General features: G+C 43.6%; 1 protein-coding gene and 1 long non-coding RNA gene across 15 annotated transcripts in view; one reads left to right on the forward strand and one right to left on the reverse strand.

Annotated features, from left to right (window-relative positions):
• Positions 1–22,389, forward strand: part of EPHA5 (EPH receptor A5) — a 212,187-nt gene that overhangs the window by 184,492 nt on the left and 5,306 nt on the right. For 11 of the 14 annotated variants that reach the window (XM_021299088.2, XM_065061574.1, XM_013369912.3 and 8 more), the window contains 6 exons: positions 609–794; positions 4,389–4,450; positions 5,273–5,482; positions 7,161–7,310; positions 11,904–12,097; positions 16,147–16,302. In XM_021299088.2, coding sequence (XP_021154763.2) covers positions 609–794; positions 4,389–4,450; positions 5,273–5,482; positions 7,161–7,310; positions 11,904–12,097; positions 16,147–16,302 — 958 coding nt within the window. Of the gene's footprint in view, positions 1–608; positions 795–4,388; positions 4,451–5,272; positions 5,483–7,160; positions 7,311–11,903; positions 12,098–16,146; positions 16,303–18,462; positions 22,251–22,389 lie in introns of those variants that run through there. The other 3 variants (XM_065061577.1, XM_065061581.1, XM_065061583.1) reach the window with 1 other exon arrangement.
• LOC110365240 (uncharacterized) overlaps positions 11,415–22,389 on the reverse strand; it is a 362,256-nt gene continuing 351,281 nt past the window's right edge. The window contains exons 25-26 of the long non-coding RNA XR_010472314.1: positions 16,101–17,771; positions 11,415–14,376 (exon numbers count right to left, since the gene is read on the reverse strand). This is a non-coding gene — a long non-coding RNA (uncharacterized LOC110365240). The remainder of the gene's footprint in view (positions 14,377–16,100; positions 17,772–22,389) is intronic.

The following is a 22,389-nucleotide window of genomic DNA, read 5'->3' on the forward strand; positions in this document are numbered from 1 at the left end:
GTCAGTTTCAAAGCAAATATAAAAATAAGAAGTCATCTGAGAAAGAAAAAAAACACAAAGTCCAAAGCTTCTCTGGTTAAAAGAAGTGTTTCCCATTTTCTTTACAGTTAAGCTTTTTGTTTGGAATTGCGTCCAACCTTAGGAATGTTTTATATCCTCTGAAATTGTGTTTTTGGAGGTAATGTACTGTTCACCAGAAAAAAATATCCATTTGCATTACTGTTTTAGAAAAGGTGGTTGTAAAATCAGAAAGGTTTTGTAGTCTATAAAAATATATGTTGCTATGAAAGGTTAACAGCATTCCATCTATTTAACTTACCAAAAGGAGGTTAAGAAGCAAGTGGCTTGTTCTTTACAGCTGTCTACACAGGGCAATGATACAGGATGTGACAAGACTATTTCATCTAGTAGACAAAAACATGAAATGAGGAAAAACCACATTGGAATATAGAGCATAGGTCTTTAAATATAGGAAAATTACATTTTTCTTCCCAGTTTTCTTGTGCTTATGAGTTACTTGGCTATCTATATGAGCTGAGCTATATGCTGCAGACGGACAGGTGCCTTCGGCATGCTACAATCCCGTTCTTTCTGAATTTTCTCTGAAGGTGAATTTGGGGAAGTCTGCAGTGGACGGCTGAAGCTGCAGGGCAAACATGAGTTGCCAGTGGCTATCAAAACCCTGAAGGTGGGCTACACAGAGAAGCAGAGGCGAGATTTCTTGGGAGAAGCAAGCATCATGGGGCAGTTCGACCACCCCAACATCATCCACCTGGAAGGTGTCGTCACCAAAAGTAGGTGCAAGTTGCTGCCAACCTCTCTCCTTGAGCTCTGATTGATGGGAGAGTTGGATAGGGAAGGAAAACTCAGGTAACTTACCTTTTGACTGCACCTTTTATCATTTCTCAAAACCCAGCCAGCTCCCCTTGCCTGAAATCACACTTTGTGGGTCCAGCTGGGAACAGGTTCCTATGCTGGTTTGACTGAAAATGAGTTATTTTCTTCATGCACTTAGAAACCTTTCTTTTTCATATCTAGCACTCTCATTATTTGAACTTATTTTGAGAACAAGAGATAACACCCCAGCACAGAGTTAATGTTTTTAATTGCTCTGGTCTGAGAGCCAAAGACATTCTGAGTACTCTGTCCACAGGTGAGAGGCATCGAGGAAGGGGGGCATGGATGGGGCGGAGCTTGACTGACATCCAGACTGATCAATAAGTATTCCATCCCATTCGTGTCATGCTTCAGATTTAAGGAGCAGGGGGATCTTCTGCTCACTCTCTCTGGGGCATTCTCGCTCCTGCCTGCTCTTGGGTAGTTTTTTTTCTCTCACGCATTCTTTCTTTTTTGTTTTTTTTATCGGAGCCATGGGAGTTCTGTTTGGAACACTTAGTTCGGTCTTTTGCCATTTTGCAGAGGCCTCTGCACCTATCTGCCTTTTTCCCTTTTTTTTTCTTTTTTTCCTTTTTTTTTTGTTCCTCTCTTCGGGATCACAACCAGGTGCAGCTTCCTGGGACTGGCTGCTCAGTTATGGATGGAATTTGTGAAGAATCGCCTTGAGTGTCTTTTATTTCTATGTTATATATATATTTACTAGTAGTGTATTAGTATTTTGTTATTTTATTAAACTGTGTTTATCTCAATCCAAGTTTCTCTTTTCCCTTCCGATTGTCTCCCCTAGGGGGGAGGGAGGAGGAGGGAATGAGTGAGTGGCTATCATGGTTGTATTGCTAGCTCAGGTTAAACCACGACAGTGATTTGTGTCTAAATGATTTTGGCATTATTCTACCTAGAATGGATAAATAATGGATAAAATTATTAAAAAAAAAAAAAAAAAAACATACAACAAAAAAACACCAACACGTTAACTCCCTCTGCAAAACTTGTTTAACCTAGGGATAATATGCTTGGGCTAAGAGAAAGCGCCTCTACAAAAGCCCAGAATTAAATGAGATAGAAGTGGAGCTGGTGTGTCTGTCCAGCCTAGGGCAGTGGGTGGGCGATAGAGACAGTGCTGAGCCCGGGATGTCTACCAGAGCATGCAGCATCGCGTTCCCCTTGTAAAATGCAAGAGTATTTTGAGCCATGAGCCCTGATAATTCCCAGCTGTCATATTTTGAGAAACTGCTGCAGCAAAATGCTGGCAAAGAGCCCACAGGAGGGTAGTGCTGAACCCTGCAGAGTAAGAGCAGGGACAAAAATTAGCTGAAGGCAGGGAAGAACGAGGGTGTAGCTGAAGGGGGTAGGACTGATTTAAACTACGATTAAGTCTAGCTCCTTCAGGGATCTGCTAGTGATGCTTGTGGTAATAGTTGCTTCTCGCCAGCATCTGGGGCCATGTGGCTGCTGGTCATTGCATTTGTCATTCATCAGAGGCAGTTTCTTCAAGATTAGTTCTTTTTTCAGATCTGCAATAGAGCAGGTACAGAGACACCAGACATTTGTCCTGTTCATATCCTTATAACCTACCTGAAATCAGTACGTGTTTGCAATCAACGTCCTTCTTTTTTATTTTTCCTTGAAAGTGCATTTGCTAAAACTTCTAATTAAAAAAAAAAAAAAAAAGAAAACACAAGATGGGTCTCTTCCAATAGTTGAATAACATAGTCTCTTGGAGTCACCTTGTGTAGCACACAAAAGCCTCCCCGTGGGCATCCATCCTGCACACTACATGCTCATTACATGCTTGTTTACTGCACTCAAAATTTTTCCACCAGGCATCCGGAGCATCTTCCCAGCTTTTTTTCTTTTCTTTTAAATGGAGTCAAACAAGCTTTTTGAATCCCAGACAATGCTGCTATTGTTTAACTTCTCTTTCCCTTCTGTGTTTTAGTCGTTGGCCTATCATGGATTCGGATCTTTAGGGTGAAATGTCTGCTGCATTATGATTTACTTTGGAAATAAATCAAGTGAAAATTAATTAGGCCATTTTTAATTCTGAATGAGAATATCCACGCAAAGGCTTAATACCGTTTAACTAATCTACTTCACAGGCACACCTTAGTTAATTTGTATTGTCTTCGTTGTCACCAAGCAGACAAGCCCTTAGCTACTTTTATTTTACAAATGAGATGCCAGTCTTGCTGCAATGACACCTTGAAGTGAAGAGATAAGGGACCCCATGCCACAGTCAGGAGGCTAGTGTTTAGAAACAAAACATTTTAAAAAAGAAAAGAGATGTATACCCATGATTTTCCCTCCTCACATAGCCACTGATGTGCTCGCCAACGTATAGCAATGTCACCCAAGATCCCTCCTCCCTCCTGCCCATGTTGTGCATGGCAGGAAGGCTCTCTTCCTCAAAGATGGGGCTTGTGATGGTTTTGGGGACTTGCCATTATTGCTCGTGGCCCCATTGTGCTTTTCTCATAGCAGAAGTTCTAAGCACAGGGCAGTCACTGTGATATTAACTTAAAAGAGTGGAAGCAGCACAGGTCCCTCTCGCTGCAAAGGTAGTGTCTGTGCAACAGTGAGTGTTTTGGTTGACAAGCTCACAATTACCTTTATTGTGTAGATAATTAAGCAGTAAATTAGGCAAATAGTTAAGGTAAGGGGAAAGTGGGAAGATTAAGATCAACGTAAATGGTGGAATGCGTGCCCATTTTTCAGAGCATTTACCTTCATGTGCATGTTATGACATGCAGCAGCTCTTGTTGATCATTTCTACCAAAGACGTTTATAATGCGTTTTACAAATAATTGACGGCTCCTCTTTTGTCTGTGCCATGTGCTAGCTAATGGAAATTGATTTAAATAAAAAATAATTATCATGTTCTTATAAGATTTCATTGAATTTACAAGGGCTGGAGCACACCACATTAATTATTGCTATGTCATTGTGGCAAGCTAGCGAGAAATTAGATATAAAAACTGATCAAAACCTATATATAATTACCATAAAAATGACTCGGGCATGAAAATTAATCACATGGATTTGGAAAAATGTTATTATTGCCGTCAACAGTAGGAGACTAGGTCTTTTGTTAAAAACTTTTATTTTGATTTCCACTCACATTCACTCCATACTTAACTTGCTTTTGTTCTGCAGCACAAATATTCCTTTTCTTCATTCCAGATGAGTTTACAAAGGCAGTCACACAGGTTTACTTGAATTACAAGGGATGTAATCCCATCCTTTCCTTCAGCTTGCAGGTACCCCACCTATAATATGGGGTTACTTTGCCATCCCCTCCTCCTCAATTCTACATAGATTTGGGCAAAAAATGTTGTCATCCCTCTGGGATAGCGGTGTCTCAGTGTAGATTTACTGTTGCATGGCTGTATATTTGTATTCAGGCACATTATGAAACAACTTTATTATTGCTCATGTTTTTTAAATAAATTGCTGCTAACAAACTGGTGCACTTTTTTTTATTTTTTTTCTAGACAAATCAGTAATGATAGTAACTGAATACATGGAGAACGGTTCTCTGGATACATTTTTAAAGGTAATACTTTGACTGTTTTTCCAGGGGTGGCCTTGGTTAAACTTCGGGTTCTTTGCAGGTGGTTAATAGGGATGAAAACGTTTGCTGGGTGCTGGTCCAGCTGTTGGTGCTGTCTGGAGGCAGGATTAGCTCAGTTATGTGTTTGATCTGTATTTATACAACATCCTTCGGGACTTGGTTCATGCATTGGTACAAACAGATAAGAATAAGTTGGATAATATTACATTTATTTTAGAAGGTAGTCGGCTGCATGGAAGTGATTCACTTAGCCTACAAAACTTCTTGCTGTTTCAAGAGCACATCCACGCTGCTGCATCATGGCAAACCCCACACTCATCAGAGTTTTTCATGAAATGTGAGAGCTGGAGAAGGGAGGATAGGCCAAGAGGTTAGAAATGTGGTGTAGTAACGTGGGAGGAGCCCTAGCCCCCAAATATTCACATGTGGACCTCTGCAGGTAGGATTTATGTGCATCTTGGTGCCTTTCCATTGGCTGACTCAGAGACAGCCCGCCCTGGTGCTTTTATACACTTAATTACATGTGTACACTCCCAGTCACTGTCTCTTCATCAGTCACCAGTGGAAACAGTTCACTCCTTGATCTCCGGTTAAAAGAACTACATTTCCTTAGCTTTGTCTCTAGGGATCATAATTCAAACAATGAAACTATGAAAAGCTTCGTGGTCTGAGCATGCGAGTAATGAATTATTAATTTCCCTGGTTTTCTGCACTGGAGACTTGCCTTTGCATTTTTCTTGGTGCACATGCAATGCTGAGAGTACAGAGATGCTCAGCTCTTCAAATGTCTCCTTCTTTTTACAGAAGAATGATGGGCAGTTCACGGTCATTCAGCTGGTCGGGATGCTGCGAGGCATTGCATCGGGAATGAAGTACCTGTCTGACATGGGTTATGTACACAGAGATCTCGCTGCCAGGAACATTCTCATCAACAGCAACTTAGTCTGCAAGGTGTCTGACTTTGGCCTCTCCAGGGTCCTAGAAGACGACCCCGAAGCGGCATACACGACCAGGGTGAGTTATGAGGATACTCAACTGATTACACTCAAGAAAAATTTATTCCCTGCTGCCTTTTGGTATTCAAGCTCTTTAGCAAAGAGGTTTCTACAGATCCAGAGCCTCTAAACTGTGCAGGAGGGTTTGGCATTGTTACCAGTTAATCATGATCAAGTTCATTTTGCAAATGCCTGTCACTGTTTAGTGAGGGTGGCCAAATACAGCAGAACATAACTAATAACTTGTAAGTTCACATTGGGTTCCAGAGTCAAACAGCAAACTTGGCCAGGGCACTGCACTCCCAGATGAATCCTGTCCTCTTTGGTGAGTACGAAAGGGAGGAAAGAAAAGGAGCATGTGCTTTGCTTATGCATCCATGAAGAGATGTAAGTCATCGTCTTCTGGACAATTTGCCCCTTCTAAAACATTAACAAGCATGTCATGCCTGTTGCAAATGGCACATATTCAATGTTACCCTGTCAAAGGTTGTTTCCCTCAGCCTGAGAAAGGGCTGCTCCAGTCTCAGCCCTTTCCATCCCTGATCCATCCTTTCAGGACACCAGCACCCACCATGGTGCGAGGTCCCACAGCCCCAGCACTGTGGAGCGGGGATGGCCAGGACCTGTGTCCAGCAGTGGAGGCTTGGAGAGAGCCTCCTGTGATGGGATGTCACCAATTATCACATTTTTCTGAGGGTGAGGGGAGCTCTCTGTCTCCTGTTCCCAGTTCCCCATGGAGATTTTGCAATCTGGGAAAGGCCTTTGGACTCTTGGCAGTCCCAACCCCATGACAGGGCTGGGAGCATGGCATGCATCAATAGATCTGTGAATAAATCATTATTGGAAGAAGGGACTTTTTAAAATTGGCTTTGAAAACGTGTTCCAATTTCTTTTTTCCAATAACAAACACTGTTAGGGGGAATTCAGGGAGACTTTCCAATATTTGGTTCATCACTGAGAGGAAAGGACTTCACAGTAAAATATATTTTGATACAAATCAACGGAGACAACTCTTTAAACCCAATGAGAAAAGCACTTCTTAATCCAAACTCCTTTCCTTAATCCTTAATCCAAATCCTTTCCCTCCTCTCTTCCTTGTCAGAGATGATCTGAAGTTTGATTTCTAAAGTGGTAGAAAGTGGAAAAGGAAATAGCAAAGCACACTTGACAGCTGTGGCATCGTTTTCAGTCCCACAGCAAAGGCCAAGCAGACTTCTGTGCCTGCTACGCAGATCCCTCTGCAGGATTAGGACCGCGCTAAAGAAAAAAAAAATGACATTACCTCCACAGCAATTTGCATGAAGCCCTCATTAGATCAAAGTCTTTCTTGGTTTCAGAGCTGTCTGTTCTGCCCCTGCTCGCTCTCAGAGACGGAGGAACTGTATTCCCTTACCAAGCCTTGCAACATAATTGAGATGTTGATCCTATACATGTACCAGTGTTCAAACAACAAACCTTCAGGACAGCCAATTAGTAGGCAGCCTACAAATGCTTATGGGCTGAGATAATGTGGAAGAGGGCCCCATGCTGTCAAACAGATTTACTTTAAAATTCGATGTCTCTTTCCAGAGAGAAAATAACATCCCTCAGTGCTGATGCTTCATCCTCTTTTGCATGTTCCCTGCCCTCCCCTGTAATCTGGTTCTCATTTGGTTGGTTTTTGTTGTTGTTTTTGTTGTTTTAACTTTTTATTCTAGGGAGGAAAGATTCCCATCCGATGGACGGCACCCGAAGCGATTGCCTTCCGCAAATTCACATCGGCCAGCGATGTTTGGAGCTATGGCATTGTGATGTGGGAAGTGATGTCCTACGGCGAGAGACCTTACTGGGAAATGACAAACCAAGATGTAAGCACATGCGAGAGCTGCCGCATGATGGGATTTTGAGGGCTCAGCGTTCAGCCTGCAATCAGAGAGGCAGGATGGGGACAAGAGGATGAGAGCTGCTGTAAAACTGGCTTTGCTCCCTCACACCAGATTAAACCAATCCTCCTGTTTGATGCTTTTTTTTGCAGCAGCAGCAACCCAGAACAGGCTGTGCGCAGAGGGGAATGTGTCTGTCTGCACAGGGGCAGGCCTGCTTCCCCGAGCAGACCACTGGAGCTTCACTAATGCTGTTAGAGCTAGAGCCAGGCCCTCCTCTGCTTGGTGACAAAGGTCTGCCAGGGAATAGATGCGGATAACTGGCAGCATTTCATTTGTGTGTTCAAACCCCCACTGTCACGTAATTCAGAAACTCAGGAGAGTCATGATAAGGGCTTTGTTTTGCTGCACAAAAGCTCGATGATTTGATCAAGTGACAGCAGTCCCAGAGACTGCAGCTCTGCTTCCCTTGCATCATGGATCTTGTGAGCACAGTTTTGCTCCTGTTGAGAACATCGTATAAGTCTGTGCTAATGCAAAGTCTCACAGTTCATATGTATAGTACCCCTCAAGCTGTGTCCCCTTGCTCCTGAGCCCCAGTGCCCCCTCAAGCCTTTGACTTTAAGGCCACCAAACAGAGAGGTGCCTGGAGATGCCATCCTCTTCCTTCCAGAGATGCTCCAGTAGGATCTCTTGGTCCTACTGCGGGGCTACCTCCTACCCTGAGCTCACCATAAACATCTGTCCTTGTCTAAGGCTAAAAAAATTTAAGCTAGGTTTTGCCAGATTTTCTGGGGCCTCTCCTTCCTCTTCACATCTCCAAGAAACACAACACATGGAGGTCTCTGAGGACGCTAGCTAGTGTGGGAGCTCTGGGTCACCATGGGGCACGCAGGGCCCCCCAAGCAGTTCTGTGATGGCGGGGGGAACAAGAGCACTTGGCAAACCCATTTGTTCTTCATCCCTCTCTTCATCTCTGCAGCTCTGCCACCAGCGGAGATGCTGCTGCTGTCTGGGTGACCAAGCAGGTCCTTGCTCCTTCATGGGCACAACACCTGATGTTTCATTCTTTTTTCTTTTTTGAGCAGTCTTCCCATCCACTTGACTTTCTGCCATTTCACTGGCAGCAAAAGCTCTGGCTGTATTTTGTCTGTGGGCCTTCGCCATCAGTGGATTTTACTACCTGTCACACCGAGCTGCTGTCTCATCTCACTCTGAGTCCAGGTGCAGAAATGAGCGGTACCTGTGGGACAGTCATGCCATGCTTCTTGCCAGGGAGATGAGCGTGTTGTTTGGCATGAATGCCCCACCACTGCTGCATTGCTGAGGCTGTCACGTTTGCAGGGAGTTTGGTAAAGTAGCCTGTATCTACACAGGGATTTATCTCAATCAAATAGAGAGACTTTCTTCCACAGCCTGTGCAGAGTATGCAGGTATTAAGAGCCAAGCTTTTTCAGTCACACTGAGCACAGTAACTATATTTAATGCCAATGCACTGGCAGAGAACAGATGTTGTTCAGTAAATGGCAGGCTAAGATTCAGGTTGGTGCCGATGAAATAACACTCCATGGCCAGGACAGTCCCTTGTCTGGATGGTAATGCTATTGTATAAACTTCCACACTTCACAGAACTGTTCAGAAAACCCAAATGCCTCCATGCACCATGCGGTACAGAGTGAATTTCACTCTGACCTGAGAAGAAGCAGGTGAGGGACTCGTTTCTTTAGCAGGAGAAAGCAGAGGACTGGTGAGATGCTGATGAGCATCAGTTGCTGCTTAGGCTTTGCTTGGGTCACCTCTGCCTGTAACGGGTGTGGGTGGCAAGTGCCTGGAGGCCAATAGCCTGGGAAATTTAATTCAGTGCATGACAGAGAAATGTTCTCATGCAATTTGTGCCTTTCTTCTTCACCTTCTCTTCCTTTCTCCCCTCCTCATGTTGGCTGAAGAATCAGTGTTGACTTTCATGCAGAGGAACAGAGGGCTCTGCTCAGGTGAATTTCAGACTCTGCTGCACAAGTTTCTTCTCGTGTGGCTTGTAATTAAAGCACATTGTTTGCAAGCATGGTCAGCAGTGAGCAAAGTAGTTCTCCCCATGTTACAGCCGAATTGCTTTAAAGGAGTTGCAGCACCGTAGGGCAGGCAGCATTGTAACTGCCAAGGCTACAAACCACGTTTTAAAGTCGTGCTGGTTTCTGGATGACCTTCTAAAAATATGCTTTGACTTGACCACAAGATAAGGCTTTGATGCAGGAATTGTTGAGAAGAATTCTGTGGCCCGTATTACACAGGTTGGGAAGCTAAATGATGACAGTAGTTGCTTTTTAGTCTTCAGGCTGGTGGGTTTATGAAAACACGGAGCTAAAAGTATTTGGTGGAATAGATTATCCTGACTTGTCCTCTCTCAAGCATCTCTGGTTCAGTCATGCTGATCAATAAATGAGTAGTGCTTATTCAAAAGAGGAAAAGGAACAAAAATGCCCCCTTATAGGAGCAAATTTTAGCTCTTCAAGTCTTAAAAAGCAGTATGCATCAATTAGCAGAACAGCAAATGGGCCATTTTCTTATTTTCTGAGTATTGTGGCTGCTACAAGTGACTTATCTTCGTTGTTTCATTCTTTTGCTCCTGTTATTGCCAACCCCCGAGGCACCTTCAGATGCAAGAGTATATTTCAGCATCCTAGATCCTTGTAGTGTTTTGATACCATTTACATTGCATCTCCAGAATGAATGACATCCTGTAAATTGAGTTAACACTATTGATTGTGATGTTGCTGCCAGGAATATCAAGCATGCATAACCCTGCTGCAGATGTATGTCAGATATTCTGAGCTGGTGCCAGATGGTCTGCTCCCTGTCTTGCTAGTATTTGCTTTCTGCTACAGCTGGAGGATGATCTGTTACTGTTATACAGACACCCATGCAGCAAATAACATTCTTGTGGCTGTGCCACACTGAGGCTTTTTATCATAGAGCAGCTGCAAATTTGGGGTTAGTGACCAACTGAAAAGCATGGTGTGAAGAACAGCAGAGTGTGTGGGGCTTGTTTTTGAGGTTGTGAGCAAAAGCATAGATAGATTAGATTGCTTTGCAGGCACAGGTTGGGTGGAAAGCAGTGCAACTGTTCCACTGACAGATGAAACCTTGGATGGCTACAAAAGGCCTTGTTGGCCAGATCTTCAGACATGCCCATTACCCTTGGAGAAGACTACAAAGCCTCGCCTAACTTCTCCTCTACTACTTAGGTCCTTAGGGAAGCTGAGGTTCCCGCTACTGCCACTCAGCCAGCCCAGCTCATTCCTGGGACTCTTCCACTTGGCAAGAAGCCCCGTGGTGGAGAACGATTCCAAGGCAACCCATGCAGTCCCAATTTTCAAAGCCTTCTTGAAATGCAATGCCAGCCTGGCTTGGCTCTTCCTGTACCGCTCATATGGGGATTAAAGATCAAGAAAACAACTTCCATGCTAACCACAGAGTCTTCTTTTTAAACACAGGATGTTTTCAAATCAGAAGTGAGATGGTGCTTAGAATGAACAGCATCTCAGGCAGCCTTTGGAGCCCAGCGGTGAAGCGCTGTGGTTTTTCATACAGCAATAGCTGCTTCCAACTCCTTTTGGTCAACAAGTCTTGGGAGTAGAGATTGTGAAGACAATCCGCTGGGACTCTTGGCACAGTCACAGACCCCTGCAGCTTGAAATAAGAGCTGTGTTCTCCTGATAATTGCTAAGGGTTCAAAATGGGAACTGCTGGTCTTGGAGCCCTGCTGTAAATCTGCCCTGAACTGGGGAAAACAAGTTGCTGTCTTCAATTCTGCTCTCATTTATTCATTTTTGCCTTTCAAGAGGGCAGGCAACACATGCGCGTACCGCTTGGTTTAGATACAGAACCATAGATGGTTTGTATTATATTTGAAATCAGCACAACCACCCTCCCCTGGTTTTAATTTATATACTCTTGGGCTGACATTTTAAAATCCTGGCAGAAATGTGGCCACATTAAGAAACGTCTAGACCCAGACAGTATTGAATGATACATGAGATGGTTGTTCTACCTCTGCTTTGAATCCATCCATCAATTAGCATTCAGAGTCTCTTTGGAAATAGTCTGACTTTTATTACTGTAATACAAATTCGTGGTCTAGAATGTGCCTTTTCATTTAAAGAGCAGCCAACATCTGAGTAAACAAAATTGCTGTACTGAAGGAAGATGCCAGAAAGCCCCATAGTCTGCCATTTGTGGACTTAGAGTCAGCTCTCGGAATTTCCTGGTATAGAACCTACAGACCTGAGCGGAGCTTTGGATAGGTACTATATAAGATGAGATCTGGCCCCCTGCTTGCGGCAGTGCCCAGGCTTTCTATATTCATTTTGCAGTGTCCAAAAATAAACTTATTCAACCTATCCCATAGAAAATCTGAAATATAGTGGGGTTTGCTGAGTTTGCCTCTTGCATGCAGAGTTGTGGGGGTGGTGGGCTTGTTTATGAGCGTATTGCTGGCCCCCAAGTCCTGTTTAAATCAATTGGAGGAAAAGGTAGGAGGAAGAAAAATGACTCCTCAGCCTTGTGTTGTGTCTCCTGCAGGTGATTAAAGCTGTGGAGGAAGGATATCGTCTGCCAAGCCCTATGGACTGCCCGGCTGCACTCTACCAGCTCATGCTCGACTGCTGGCAGAAGGACCGCAACAGCAGGCCCAAGTTTGACGAGATTGTCAGCATGTTGGACAAGCTTATCCGTAACCCAAGCAGCTTGAAGACGTTGGTGAATGCATCAAGCAGGTACAAACTCAGGCCAGAGCCATTTCTCAGATCTTTGTCTGAATACCTGTCCCTGGAGTTGAATTATCACTTATTATTTAGTCTGTGAACATCTGGGGGTGGATGTTCTTCCAGCTTCATTATGTCCAGGGGAGCTTCCCCAAATCAACTTTTTCTGTTAAAATTGTCAGGCAGGTGAGCAATTTAGTTACTCTGTAAAAGCAATTTTCCTGTTACAAATAAAATTACTGTGGCCTGTCTTTCAGGAACTGGAGTTTTAGCAGTATTTATGAGTGTATGTTAAAGCTACCTGCGCTCTACCCCAAGGGTAGAGAGGACAGGACTTGAGTGGATGAAGTAGATAGTAAACGCTGCTCAAATTATCTGCCTGTTGACTTTATCTCGGCAATATGAATGAAGAGCATCTCTTGGGGAAGCTCTTATGATGTGCAAAGCTCACAGATGTCCAAGTGCATTCTCTCACAGCTTCCCAGGTGTGTTAGCCACCACCTCCAGTTCTGACAGTCTTGGTAACTGTCAGGGAGGCACCCCGAGGTTTGTTTAAGGGACAACAGGGTCCGAAACAACTTTTATTAAACCGGTGAGAAACAGGGTTTTAGCACTCCAGAAGTGACTTAAATAGAGGTTCGGATATCAGTTGAGGAAAATTATTAAGGGGCAGCAACTAATACAACAGGCAGTCCACAGTGTGCATGCACGTGGCTTCACCTGAAATAATGCTGGAGCCGTCCCTGAGTACTGGAGGAGTACACACTTGCCTGAACACGATGTGGGATTATTTTAAAGAGATACACGTACTCGTAGTGAGTACAGAAAGTGTACACTCACAATAGTGCGAGGGTAAATTTATAATACACTCGCAATCCTGCGAGGGTTAATTTACTTACACGTGCAAATGTGCACAGACTATTACACGTACTTATGTGGACGCACGGGAGGAAAATACACTCGCGATTGTGCGAGGAAATAATTTATACACGTGCTCGTATTGAGCACGGAAAGTTACGCATGCAAATGTGCATGGAAAGTACACGTGCTTGTATTAAGCACGGAAAGTACGCGTGCAAATGTGCACAGAAAGTTACACGTGCAAATGTGCATGGAAGGAAAATACACCCGCGATTATGCGAGGATTAATTTTACATGTGCTCATATTGAGCACGGAAAGTTACACGTGCATATGTGCACAAAAAGTATAAATATACTCGCAATCCTGCGAGAAGTTTTACTCACACCCGTGGCGGCAAGGCAAGCGCAGTCTTCATCCCGGGGAGGGGGGCTCTTGGTGGCAGCATCTTGCTCGTGCTCCAAGAGACCTGTGACAATGGGCGGAGTCTCGACGAGAATCCCGTTTTTATATTGGCTGATCAGATCTGACTGTAGGCATTCTAGAAGCTTCTCTGCACCCCCACACTGGCTGTGGGGTGACCCTGAAGCCTCCAAACATCCCCCACACTGGCCGCAGGTGCCCAGCGGCTCACTGGCGCCTTGGCACTCCCTTCTCCTAATGGCCCTGGCCAGGGTGCTCTGGGGCCAAGAAGCTGTTAGCTTCAAGTAGCAGAGAGAGAGAGATGTGCCTACTCCTTCCATACTGAAGGAGGGAGGGGGAGAGAGGGGGGTTTGCATTCTGCCACAGTAACCTTGGGAGTATCTCTTGTAGCTCCTAAAGAGTTGTACATAAACCGTTTGCTAAAGCCACATTGAGTAGAGCAGCCAGCATGCAATTAAACATGAATCTCAATTATTACACAGCTACAAATAAGGTAAATACAGGCAAGAAATAAAGCTGGGGAAGGGGGTAGGAAGGGAGATTTGTATTTTTGAGTGAGTTTTAGTAGTGGGGTCTCCACTACACTGGAATCTTGGAGAAATTTTTTGCACTATAAGAACAGAAGTATTATATTTCTAAGCCACTGTGCTGCTATTCACTTGGTCACTTGCAGGATCATGAGGGAGTGATGTATATGTAAATAAACCATCGCTGCTTCACTGGTGGCAGTGGAGTTATCCAGATTAACACTGGAAGAGACCCTCAGAAAAGCTTATTGTCAGAGGAGACAAAAAAAGACACGATATTATCCTTTGACAGGAAGGAGAGGGGTGTAAGATGAGGTTAGACTGGTGGCGTGGACCAAAGCCAATGTAAGCGTTGTGAGTTTCGACCTGTCCATCTCTGCACCTTCAGAGTGAGTCTTGCACAGCTACAGGTGAACCATCTCGCCTGTAGCTGGACCTCATGTCCCCATGCCGACACGTCCCCATGAGTGGCATCTCATTCACTGGAAGAGAAGAAATGTGAAATCCCTGTGCATTTAATTTTTTAATACAAAGTAGATCAGATTCTTCAGGCTATTTGACATGCATCATTAACCATCTGAAGAAGAAATTACTTTTATTAGCAATTAATTGTAATGTCAGTCCCAGCAAACCTTCAGGAAAGGGTTTCTAGTAGCACAAAATGTGTGATGTTTCTCTTTTATTTTCAATTCAGAACAGTCATCTTCAAGGCCTGTTATACGGAGGTTCATGCACTCTTATACCAAACTATTATGCCAGAAAAGAGGAAAATAGACAGTAAACTGTTCCCTTGAGCTGCTAAGCACTTTGCTGATGTTTTATTCCATGAACAGGTCCACACAATTCCACACGTCAACTTTTCAAAGCTGCTATAGGTATTTTTGACATGGATGAAGCACCTGAACAGCTGGGCTTTGGAGAAGTGTTTCTATAACCACAGATTGCCATGCTCAGACCATAGTAATGCCAAATGAATCATAATTTTAACATACAGCAGCTGTAAAGGATTTTTTTATATATGTAATGTATTCTTTATGGAAATTCTGATTAATGCAAATAAGGGAGGAAGTCACTCTCTACATTACAGCCCGTGCATATACTAGGTATCTCCTGACATAAGTGATGAAAATCCACTTCTCATCATGATTACTTAGGAGTTTTGAATTCCTCATGTGTATAAAATGTTAATGGGAAGCCATTATGCTTTTGGTACTGCAAGTATTCACATTTTATTGGACCCTTCAGCATTGCTATTAAATAAACAAATAATACTAATGTGCTCATAAAATACATGAAGAATCTTGGAGTGCTATAATAAAATAATAGCCCAGCTCTCCCTCCAGTTGAAAGTCTTTTCAGTGTAAGTCTCATGGTCAGAGACTGATCACCCAGCAAACATGGGTTTATTTTACCCGTGGGTAGTAATCTTTATGTGAGGCTTATGTTAGCTGTATGTCCTGGTTTACAAGCAGGGGACAAATCTGGTTTCTTTCCCGGCTGACCTTGGACAAGCCCCCTGTGTTCTCTGTGCATCATTAGCAGAGAGGTGGACCTGTATGCAGCACAGGTCACTCATGTCAATGTTTCTGCTGCAGTGAAGGGTTATTATTTTGCCTGAGTTGCTTCTTTCGTGCATGGCATAAGCGAGCAGGTAGCGATTGCCGCGGCAAGGTTTTGAGCGAGGGCCTGCATGTGGTTTCAGGCTAGAGCATGGCTGGAGTGTTGCTGCTCTCTGCTGGGCTTGCTGGAGGCCACCTGCATCTGAAATCCTGGCCCGGCTCCACGGGAGCAGCCCCTGAGGTGTTAACAGCAGCCTGCCCTCAAAAGCTGCTGCTGGGAAATGTAATTGGATTTTCAGTTTCCAGGATCTAGGCTGTCTTAAGTTAATTAGGAGATTTACAGGCAGAGGAGGAAAACAGAACTGGCGGAGTGAAACCGGAGATCTTGAAGTAAGAGCAACTGGGGGAGCTGGGTACAAGAGGAGCGAGAGGCAGTGGGGATGGTCTCCAGTCCTCTCCTCCTCTCACTGATTGCAGCATGGACCAGAAATGGCAGCAACTACCTCCAAAGTCAGAAGTGAAGCAGTGTGTTTAACACATTGTGTATCAAGCGTGCTGGGAGGATTTGGGCTGCAGCAGTCACTGAAAACGTGGCAGAAGAACCATCTTTACTATCTAAAAATGCGAATGAGTCACATTGGATTCACCTTGATACTGATTCTGTTTGCTCCTGTTTTTTCCTTTTGTCCTCAGGGTGTCAAATCTGTTGGTAGAGCACAGTCCAGTGGGGAGCAGCACCTACAGGTCGGTGGGGGAATGGCTGGAAGCCATCAAAATGGGCCGATACACAGAGATCTTCATGGAGAACGGATACAGTTCAATGGATGCTGTGGCTCAGGTGACCATAGAGTGAGTAGCATTATGATCATTTTCACCTCATTTGCTGGAGTTGCAGAGCTGGGGAAGACAAACATATTCAGAAATATGGAGGGAGGAGGCTGCAGAAAGAGAAGCCATTACCCTTTCTTCGCAGTCAGAAGTTTCTCTTTCACCATCCATATTGATGGTAACAAGCACAGGGAAGACTAAAGCTTACGGTCACTCTGTTGGCAGCCAGTGCTTTGGCTCCTTTACTTACAGAAATTAATGCTTGAATAATTTGCAGGTCATCCCCTAGACATAATAGCAGTTGATTATTCAGGTTTACAGACAAATTAAAAATAAACTATCCTACTAGTGTAGGAGCTAGAGTCCCTGCTTAGTTATGCTGGCTTTACACAAGATAAGCTGGTTGCAGAGTTGATCTGGACATAGCCAGGTGGACGCTCAGTAAAGCATGGAAATATATTTAACATTAACAGAAACAAGCATTGATACAGCCAACGCAATCAGAAGAGCATCAGCAAACCCACAGCTATAGGGACCAGGCTCCCTGAACAAGACTCTTCCTTCTGAATGTGCCCTTGGTTTTTGCACGTGGGTATGACTGTGGTTGGGGTGACAGCACTAAAATGAGTTGATAGATGCCTTGGGGCTGTTGGTTTGTTATGCTCCACCTTTAGTTGCCTGTCTTGCTTGTGTAATTATGTCTGTACATTCCTCCTGCCCCTTACTCAAACTTGCCCCAGAGCTGGCTTAGTTGAGCTTGGGTTACTGCAGGCATTGGGGCAGAGTAGGAAGGAGTGTGCTCCATGCTGCTTTGGAGGAGATCATGGCTCCTCTGACAACATGCAGATGGACAGTGCACACACAGAATTGGTGCCAGGGATTAGGAGTAAAACAAGAAAAATTCCCCACACCCTGCAGAACCAAAGCATATCTCCTGCCTGCCTGAGGGCTTTCTTGGAGCAGACTGTACAGGATAGGGGGTCCTTTGCATGTGCTGCAGGTTGGTAACACCTGCCTTGAGTTCAGTTTTGCCTTAGTGTGACAAGTCATGCGTGGAGGGAGAGCAAGAGTGTCAGATTTTTATTTTCTCCATCCACATCACCAATATTTCCCCCTTACACCTGGATTTATCCAGCCAAATTTCAAATCCAGTCACTCACATGAAACCACCAAGGTAGGAATGAAATCCTTTCTAGTGAATGTCCTGGGAGCCAGGGTGCAAGGATTTCTACCCAGATCCTTTTTGAGTGCCTGAGACTCTTACATGCAGTTTCTCAGCCTAGTCCTGCAATTATTTGCCGTGTTACTTTGGCTTTTGAGGGCTCCACAATTCCTTACCTGCTCATCTGATATGGCAATGCCCAGAAACACCAAGGCTTTATTTAGGCTGGTTATCTACAAATGTTGACCAAGGAAGAATTCCATCCTCAGGGTGCGCAGAATCCACACAGCAGGAAGACCCAGCCAGAGGGTGAGTGAGAAGAGAAGGGCTAAAATTAGACAGTACTTTAAGAAGAAAGGAAAACATTGGACCATTCCCATCTACTATGCCATCTCAATCTAATAACCAGAGCAAGTTCTGATAGAAAATGCAGATTGTCTAAAATATATCACAGGCTTGTTACTGGTTGGCTGAATGAGTCATATCAAAGAAGAAAATTAGATTTCACAAAAGCTTCCAGTTTGTTCCTTTTTAGAATTTTATGCAATTTCAAGAGCTCTAAAATAACTGCTTGGAAGTGAAATGCTCAGATTTGGGTCAGAGAAAATGTTGAGTTCAACCGCAAATTAATGGGCATTTTTGACAGTAAATTAGAAGTTCGCTTTACTCATATAGCTTTAAATGGCCTTAGCATCTCATCCCACCGACAAAACTATTCCTAACTTCCCCTTTTGGAGGATTGTCTGCATTTCCCCCAAATCACACAAAACACAGTGCAATGTAATATGACATAACGAGTATTCATTGGGTTGCCCACTTATAATTAATAAATAATAGAAGAAACTATTACAACTGTGCCAGATACCACCTATTCTTGAGTGTAACATTTTGGATTGTGAAATTATCTCTTTAATTTCACTTAAAAATTTAAATACTTCTCTATATTTATTCTTTGGGAGCTTCCGGGGCAAAGGTTGGTGCTGAAAGGAGTCATTTCATGAATCCATCTTGCATTTCAGTTGAAACTGAAAAAAAGACACGTCGAAAATCTTCAACCTCACATCCTCCTGCACCGAGAGACTCTTGTACAAAGCCAAAAAGTCAAATGCATTGTGGCATTGTGCAACTCCATTAGATTCCCACCTGGCAAATGTGGTGAAGTTCTGCTGATGTCAAGGTAGCTACATCAATTTTTCTGAGCTGGCTCTGACTCGTTAGCTATCCATGGCAGCAAATGAATCCCAAATCTGCCTTGGACAGAGATGCTTGCATGAGTCAGGCTTAGTTGTTGAGCTCAGCCCATGCCCCTTGGCCTTGCAGCAGTGGCTTAGCAAGAAGGCTGGACCCCACTCAGGTCTGTTGGGGAAAACTGGGGAAGATTCATTAAAAAGCCAACCAGCGATCCAAATAAAGACTTCTCTCATCTCTCTCAGATACAGTAAAAAAGACCAGATTCTCAGATGTTAAAAAAAAAGGAAAAGATATCATAGCGGCTTACAAGGAAGGGTGTTGAAGACCTAAACCACATGCTCAGGCTGATGGAAACTGGCAGTTTGCCCTTAAAATACACAAAGTAAAGGAGATAAATGGCTCATAGGAGGACTCAGCTGAGACTCTCACAGGTTCTCCAGAAAATAAACACTGGAACAAGCAAAGTTCTTTAAAGGTTAATATATTGGGGGTTTTGGTTTTCTGGAGGTTTGGTTTTGTTGTTTTGTTTTGTGTTGTTTGTTTTCCCAGTAAAAGGGGAACAACAAAACATTTTGTACCCAGTAAAGGAGAATTCAGGTTAAATGTTCCTTTTAATTTTGAATAGAGGGAACTGTTCAACATATTACGGAGCTGGGACTTGGGGGGAATTGGACGAAAAGATGATCTGAACATTAGAAAGTAACTTGCTTTTCCTAAATGACATCAGTAAAGCATTCTGTACAATTTAAAAGGTTGCCTTCAAATACCATCCAGAATCATATTCCCCAAATTCAAACTATGTAGGAGACAGGTGTGGAAATTGATGGAGAAGGGAGAATTGGATGATTGCTGCCAGAAAAAACAGAGGAGGGGAGAGAAATCACCATGATGAATGTAGAGAAATCCTAAAATCTACTGAAAAACGTTCAGGGGGGGTGGCCATAACACTGACAGGACTGGTGACTGTGGGATCCCAGCTTGTGGCCTCTTTAATGGGACCTGTTTGAGATGGTAGATGGTCAGCTTTTTTTTTTTCTGTCTTCAGTCCCCCCCCAGCATACAAAGCAAAACCTCAGTTACTACCCTGCATCTTTCAAACTGGTGGCTTGATGCATTTATTACAGAAAACAGTAGTATTAGTGACAAATTTCTGAAAACAAAAGGTGGAAAAGCTAAACCCAGTGACTATTGCCCCAGGTCCTGAGCTCTGCCTGCTTAAACAAAGTCCTGAAAATGTGCGCAAACGAAGAGTGATCTCTACATTTAGCTCTAATTCTTGCAAAGGGACAAATCACCTTGTGAAAAGTGGAGCCTCACCCTCCACCCCCTCTTCCCAACTGGATATCAGACTTGAAGGCAACCTGTCCAGTGGACCAGACCTGCTCTTTAGACTTCTGGACCACCTAGTGACCTTGAGTGTGTCTAGAGCTCTGTCAATCCACTGCAAGAATAACTTGACCAGGACAATACTCAAGAATAGATCAATCCATGACATGAATTTCAATCTGACCATTGACTGGACCAATAATAAGTGTGGACTACAGAATTTCACCTTTTGAAAGCTCCGTACTCACTGAATCTCAGGACACGCTGTTGTTTGATATTAGATGAAGACCTCTGAATATTTGTAATAATATGTGTTGTGTTGCTTTGCATTGTATTTATTTTTTCTTCTAAAATAGAATAAATTACTTATTAAAAGTTACATGGGAATAAGAGCATTTAAGAGTTCACCTGCTCTAGAGGCTTTTATTAACCTGATATCTGTCTTGGGATTGTGATGCTGCATCTCTGAATGAACAAGCCAGTTTTCATCTCATAATCAAGTAGGGTGGGAATAATGAATACGAGCAGGTGAACTCTTAATTAAAAACCATTTTTTTTAACCCTCATTTAATGCAGAAGTCCCTAGCAAGTGGATTCCTCTCTCTTTGACATCTCCTGAGGGTCTTTGAGCTTATTTCCTCTCATTTCAACTGGCCACGAATTAACTCCATGAGTAGTCCTAGTCTGCACAGGTAATTGTAGAGTTACACACCTGAGGAAGTGTGGTGAAATCTGCCCTGGGTAGGAGGAAGTGAAATACAAAAGATCTGTGGCAGGTTGACGTCTGCCAACCATGGGGATCTTACAGGAACCTGGTGCTTGCAGGACTAAGTGGCTGGTGAGGGGGGGTGTATTTTCTGTGGCAACCCAGTCCTGGTCCACTGTGTTTGACAAACTGGTCCATGTTGTATAAGTAGTTCTGTTTGTAAATAAAATGTTTTAAATACGTTTCTTATGATGTGGAGACTCTGAATTCAACCCTTACAAATGGAGGTTACTGCAGAAAAGGGGGTTGTCCCTGGCAGCTGGGCATTCCTGCAAGGGGTGAGCCGACACTAATTTTCCCTGTTATTTCCTTGGCTTTTTGCTCAACTTGGCAGGAATTCAAATTGCTTGCTAATGAAGTACTAAGAGGATGACCTATTTCCATTTTCTCCCTACATGGATGAAAGAGAAGGGTAAAGTGGAGAGACTTCTCCCTGAAACAAAACTAAAAGTTGTCTTGTTCCTAGGGACAAGGCAAGTATTAATATTTTGAAAACCCCCACGGCAGATGGGTGCACGTATCTTGACAAAACCCACCATCTGGGGTCACCTGCTTTGCAAGGGGCAATCTGGATCATGATGGCAAGTGCCCCCAGGTCTTAGTTGTGCCTTTTCTTGCAGGGAATTGCACATTTTTGTTGCAAAACCCAGGTAGATAGCCACATGCATCTCCTCTGTAGAGCTCAGCCCACTGAAATTACCAGTTGGCTGCAGTAGCGTGAATCAGAGCATCTCTGGAGCCTGAGAAAAGTCGTTTTGTGGCCCTTTGGCACAAAAATTGATTATTTTTTTGTCCACAAACCAGCTGGCTTGCGCACTAAATTTTATTTAAAATTAGCTTCTGCATTTGACACTGTAAGTCCTTCAAGGCTGGATGCCCAGGAGCATGCAAAGTGCCATGCTTGAAAAAACAGGGAATCAGAGCTCCAGCATTTTCTAGGCATTTTTTGGAAAGTTTTGTTCCTGGCTTTGCAAAGCAGGAGGTGGCTTTTGAATAAAACTGCTGGTTTTATACTGGGTGAGCATCTGGCTCAGGAGCCGTTGTCTGGATTAGGCTTCTCCTCCATCTTTGCAGAGGTAAAATACCCCACTATTTTTTTTGTTTTTTCCCCCTCTCTGAGGAGTCCTTTGGCCAGTGGCTCTGCATTCAAGAGGATTCAATATTTAAAAAAAAAAATAGACTGGATCCCCTAGTGAGCAGCTAGTGGATTGAAACCAGAAACTCCTTTTTCTTTCTCTCTTGGAAATCAGTGAGGGACTCCTCAAAGATATTGGGTTATGTGGCATACTATAATGGGAAGAAAAACAAAAGCTGTGTAGTGAGTAGTTTTTAGTAGACTGATGTAGTTGCATGTGAAACACAAATACATGCCTTTCTCATCATTTTAGGCTGTTTTGTCTGCATCAGAAATTACACGTGTGTGAAATATGTGGTGCTGTATTTCCAAAAGAGCTCAGCGTGCACTTCAGATACCTCAAAAAAAAAAAAAGCTTAGTTTTCAAAAAGTGCCAGCAGAGCACTGCTCAGCAGGGGGAAGATGGATGTTGGCTCTTTTAAAAATCGGGTCCTATGCTGGGTTGGGGTTTTCTTTGACCTCTGGTGTGAATTTCCAACATGCTGTGTACATAAAATAAATTGCATGTAACAGTAGCATTACTACATT

Source organism: Columba livia, chromosome 4, assembly GCF_036013475.1.
Source record: "Columba livia isolate bColLiv1 breed racing homer chromosome 4, bColLiv1.pat.W.v2, whole genome shotgun sequence".
In the NCBI taxonomy this organism is placed as follows: domain Eukaryota; kingdom Metazoa; phylum Chordata; class Aves; order Columbiformes; family Columbidae; genus Columba; species Columba livia.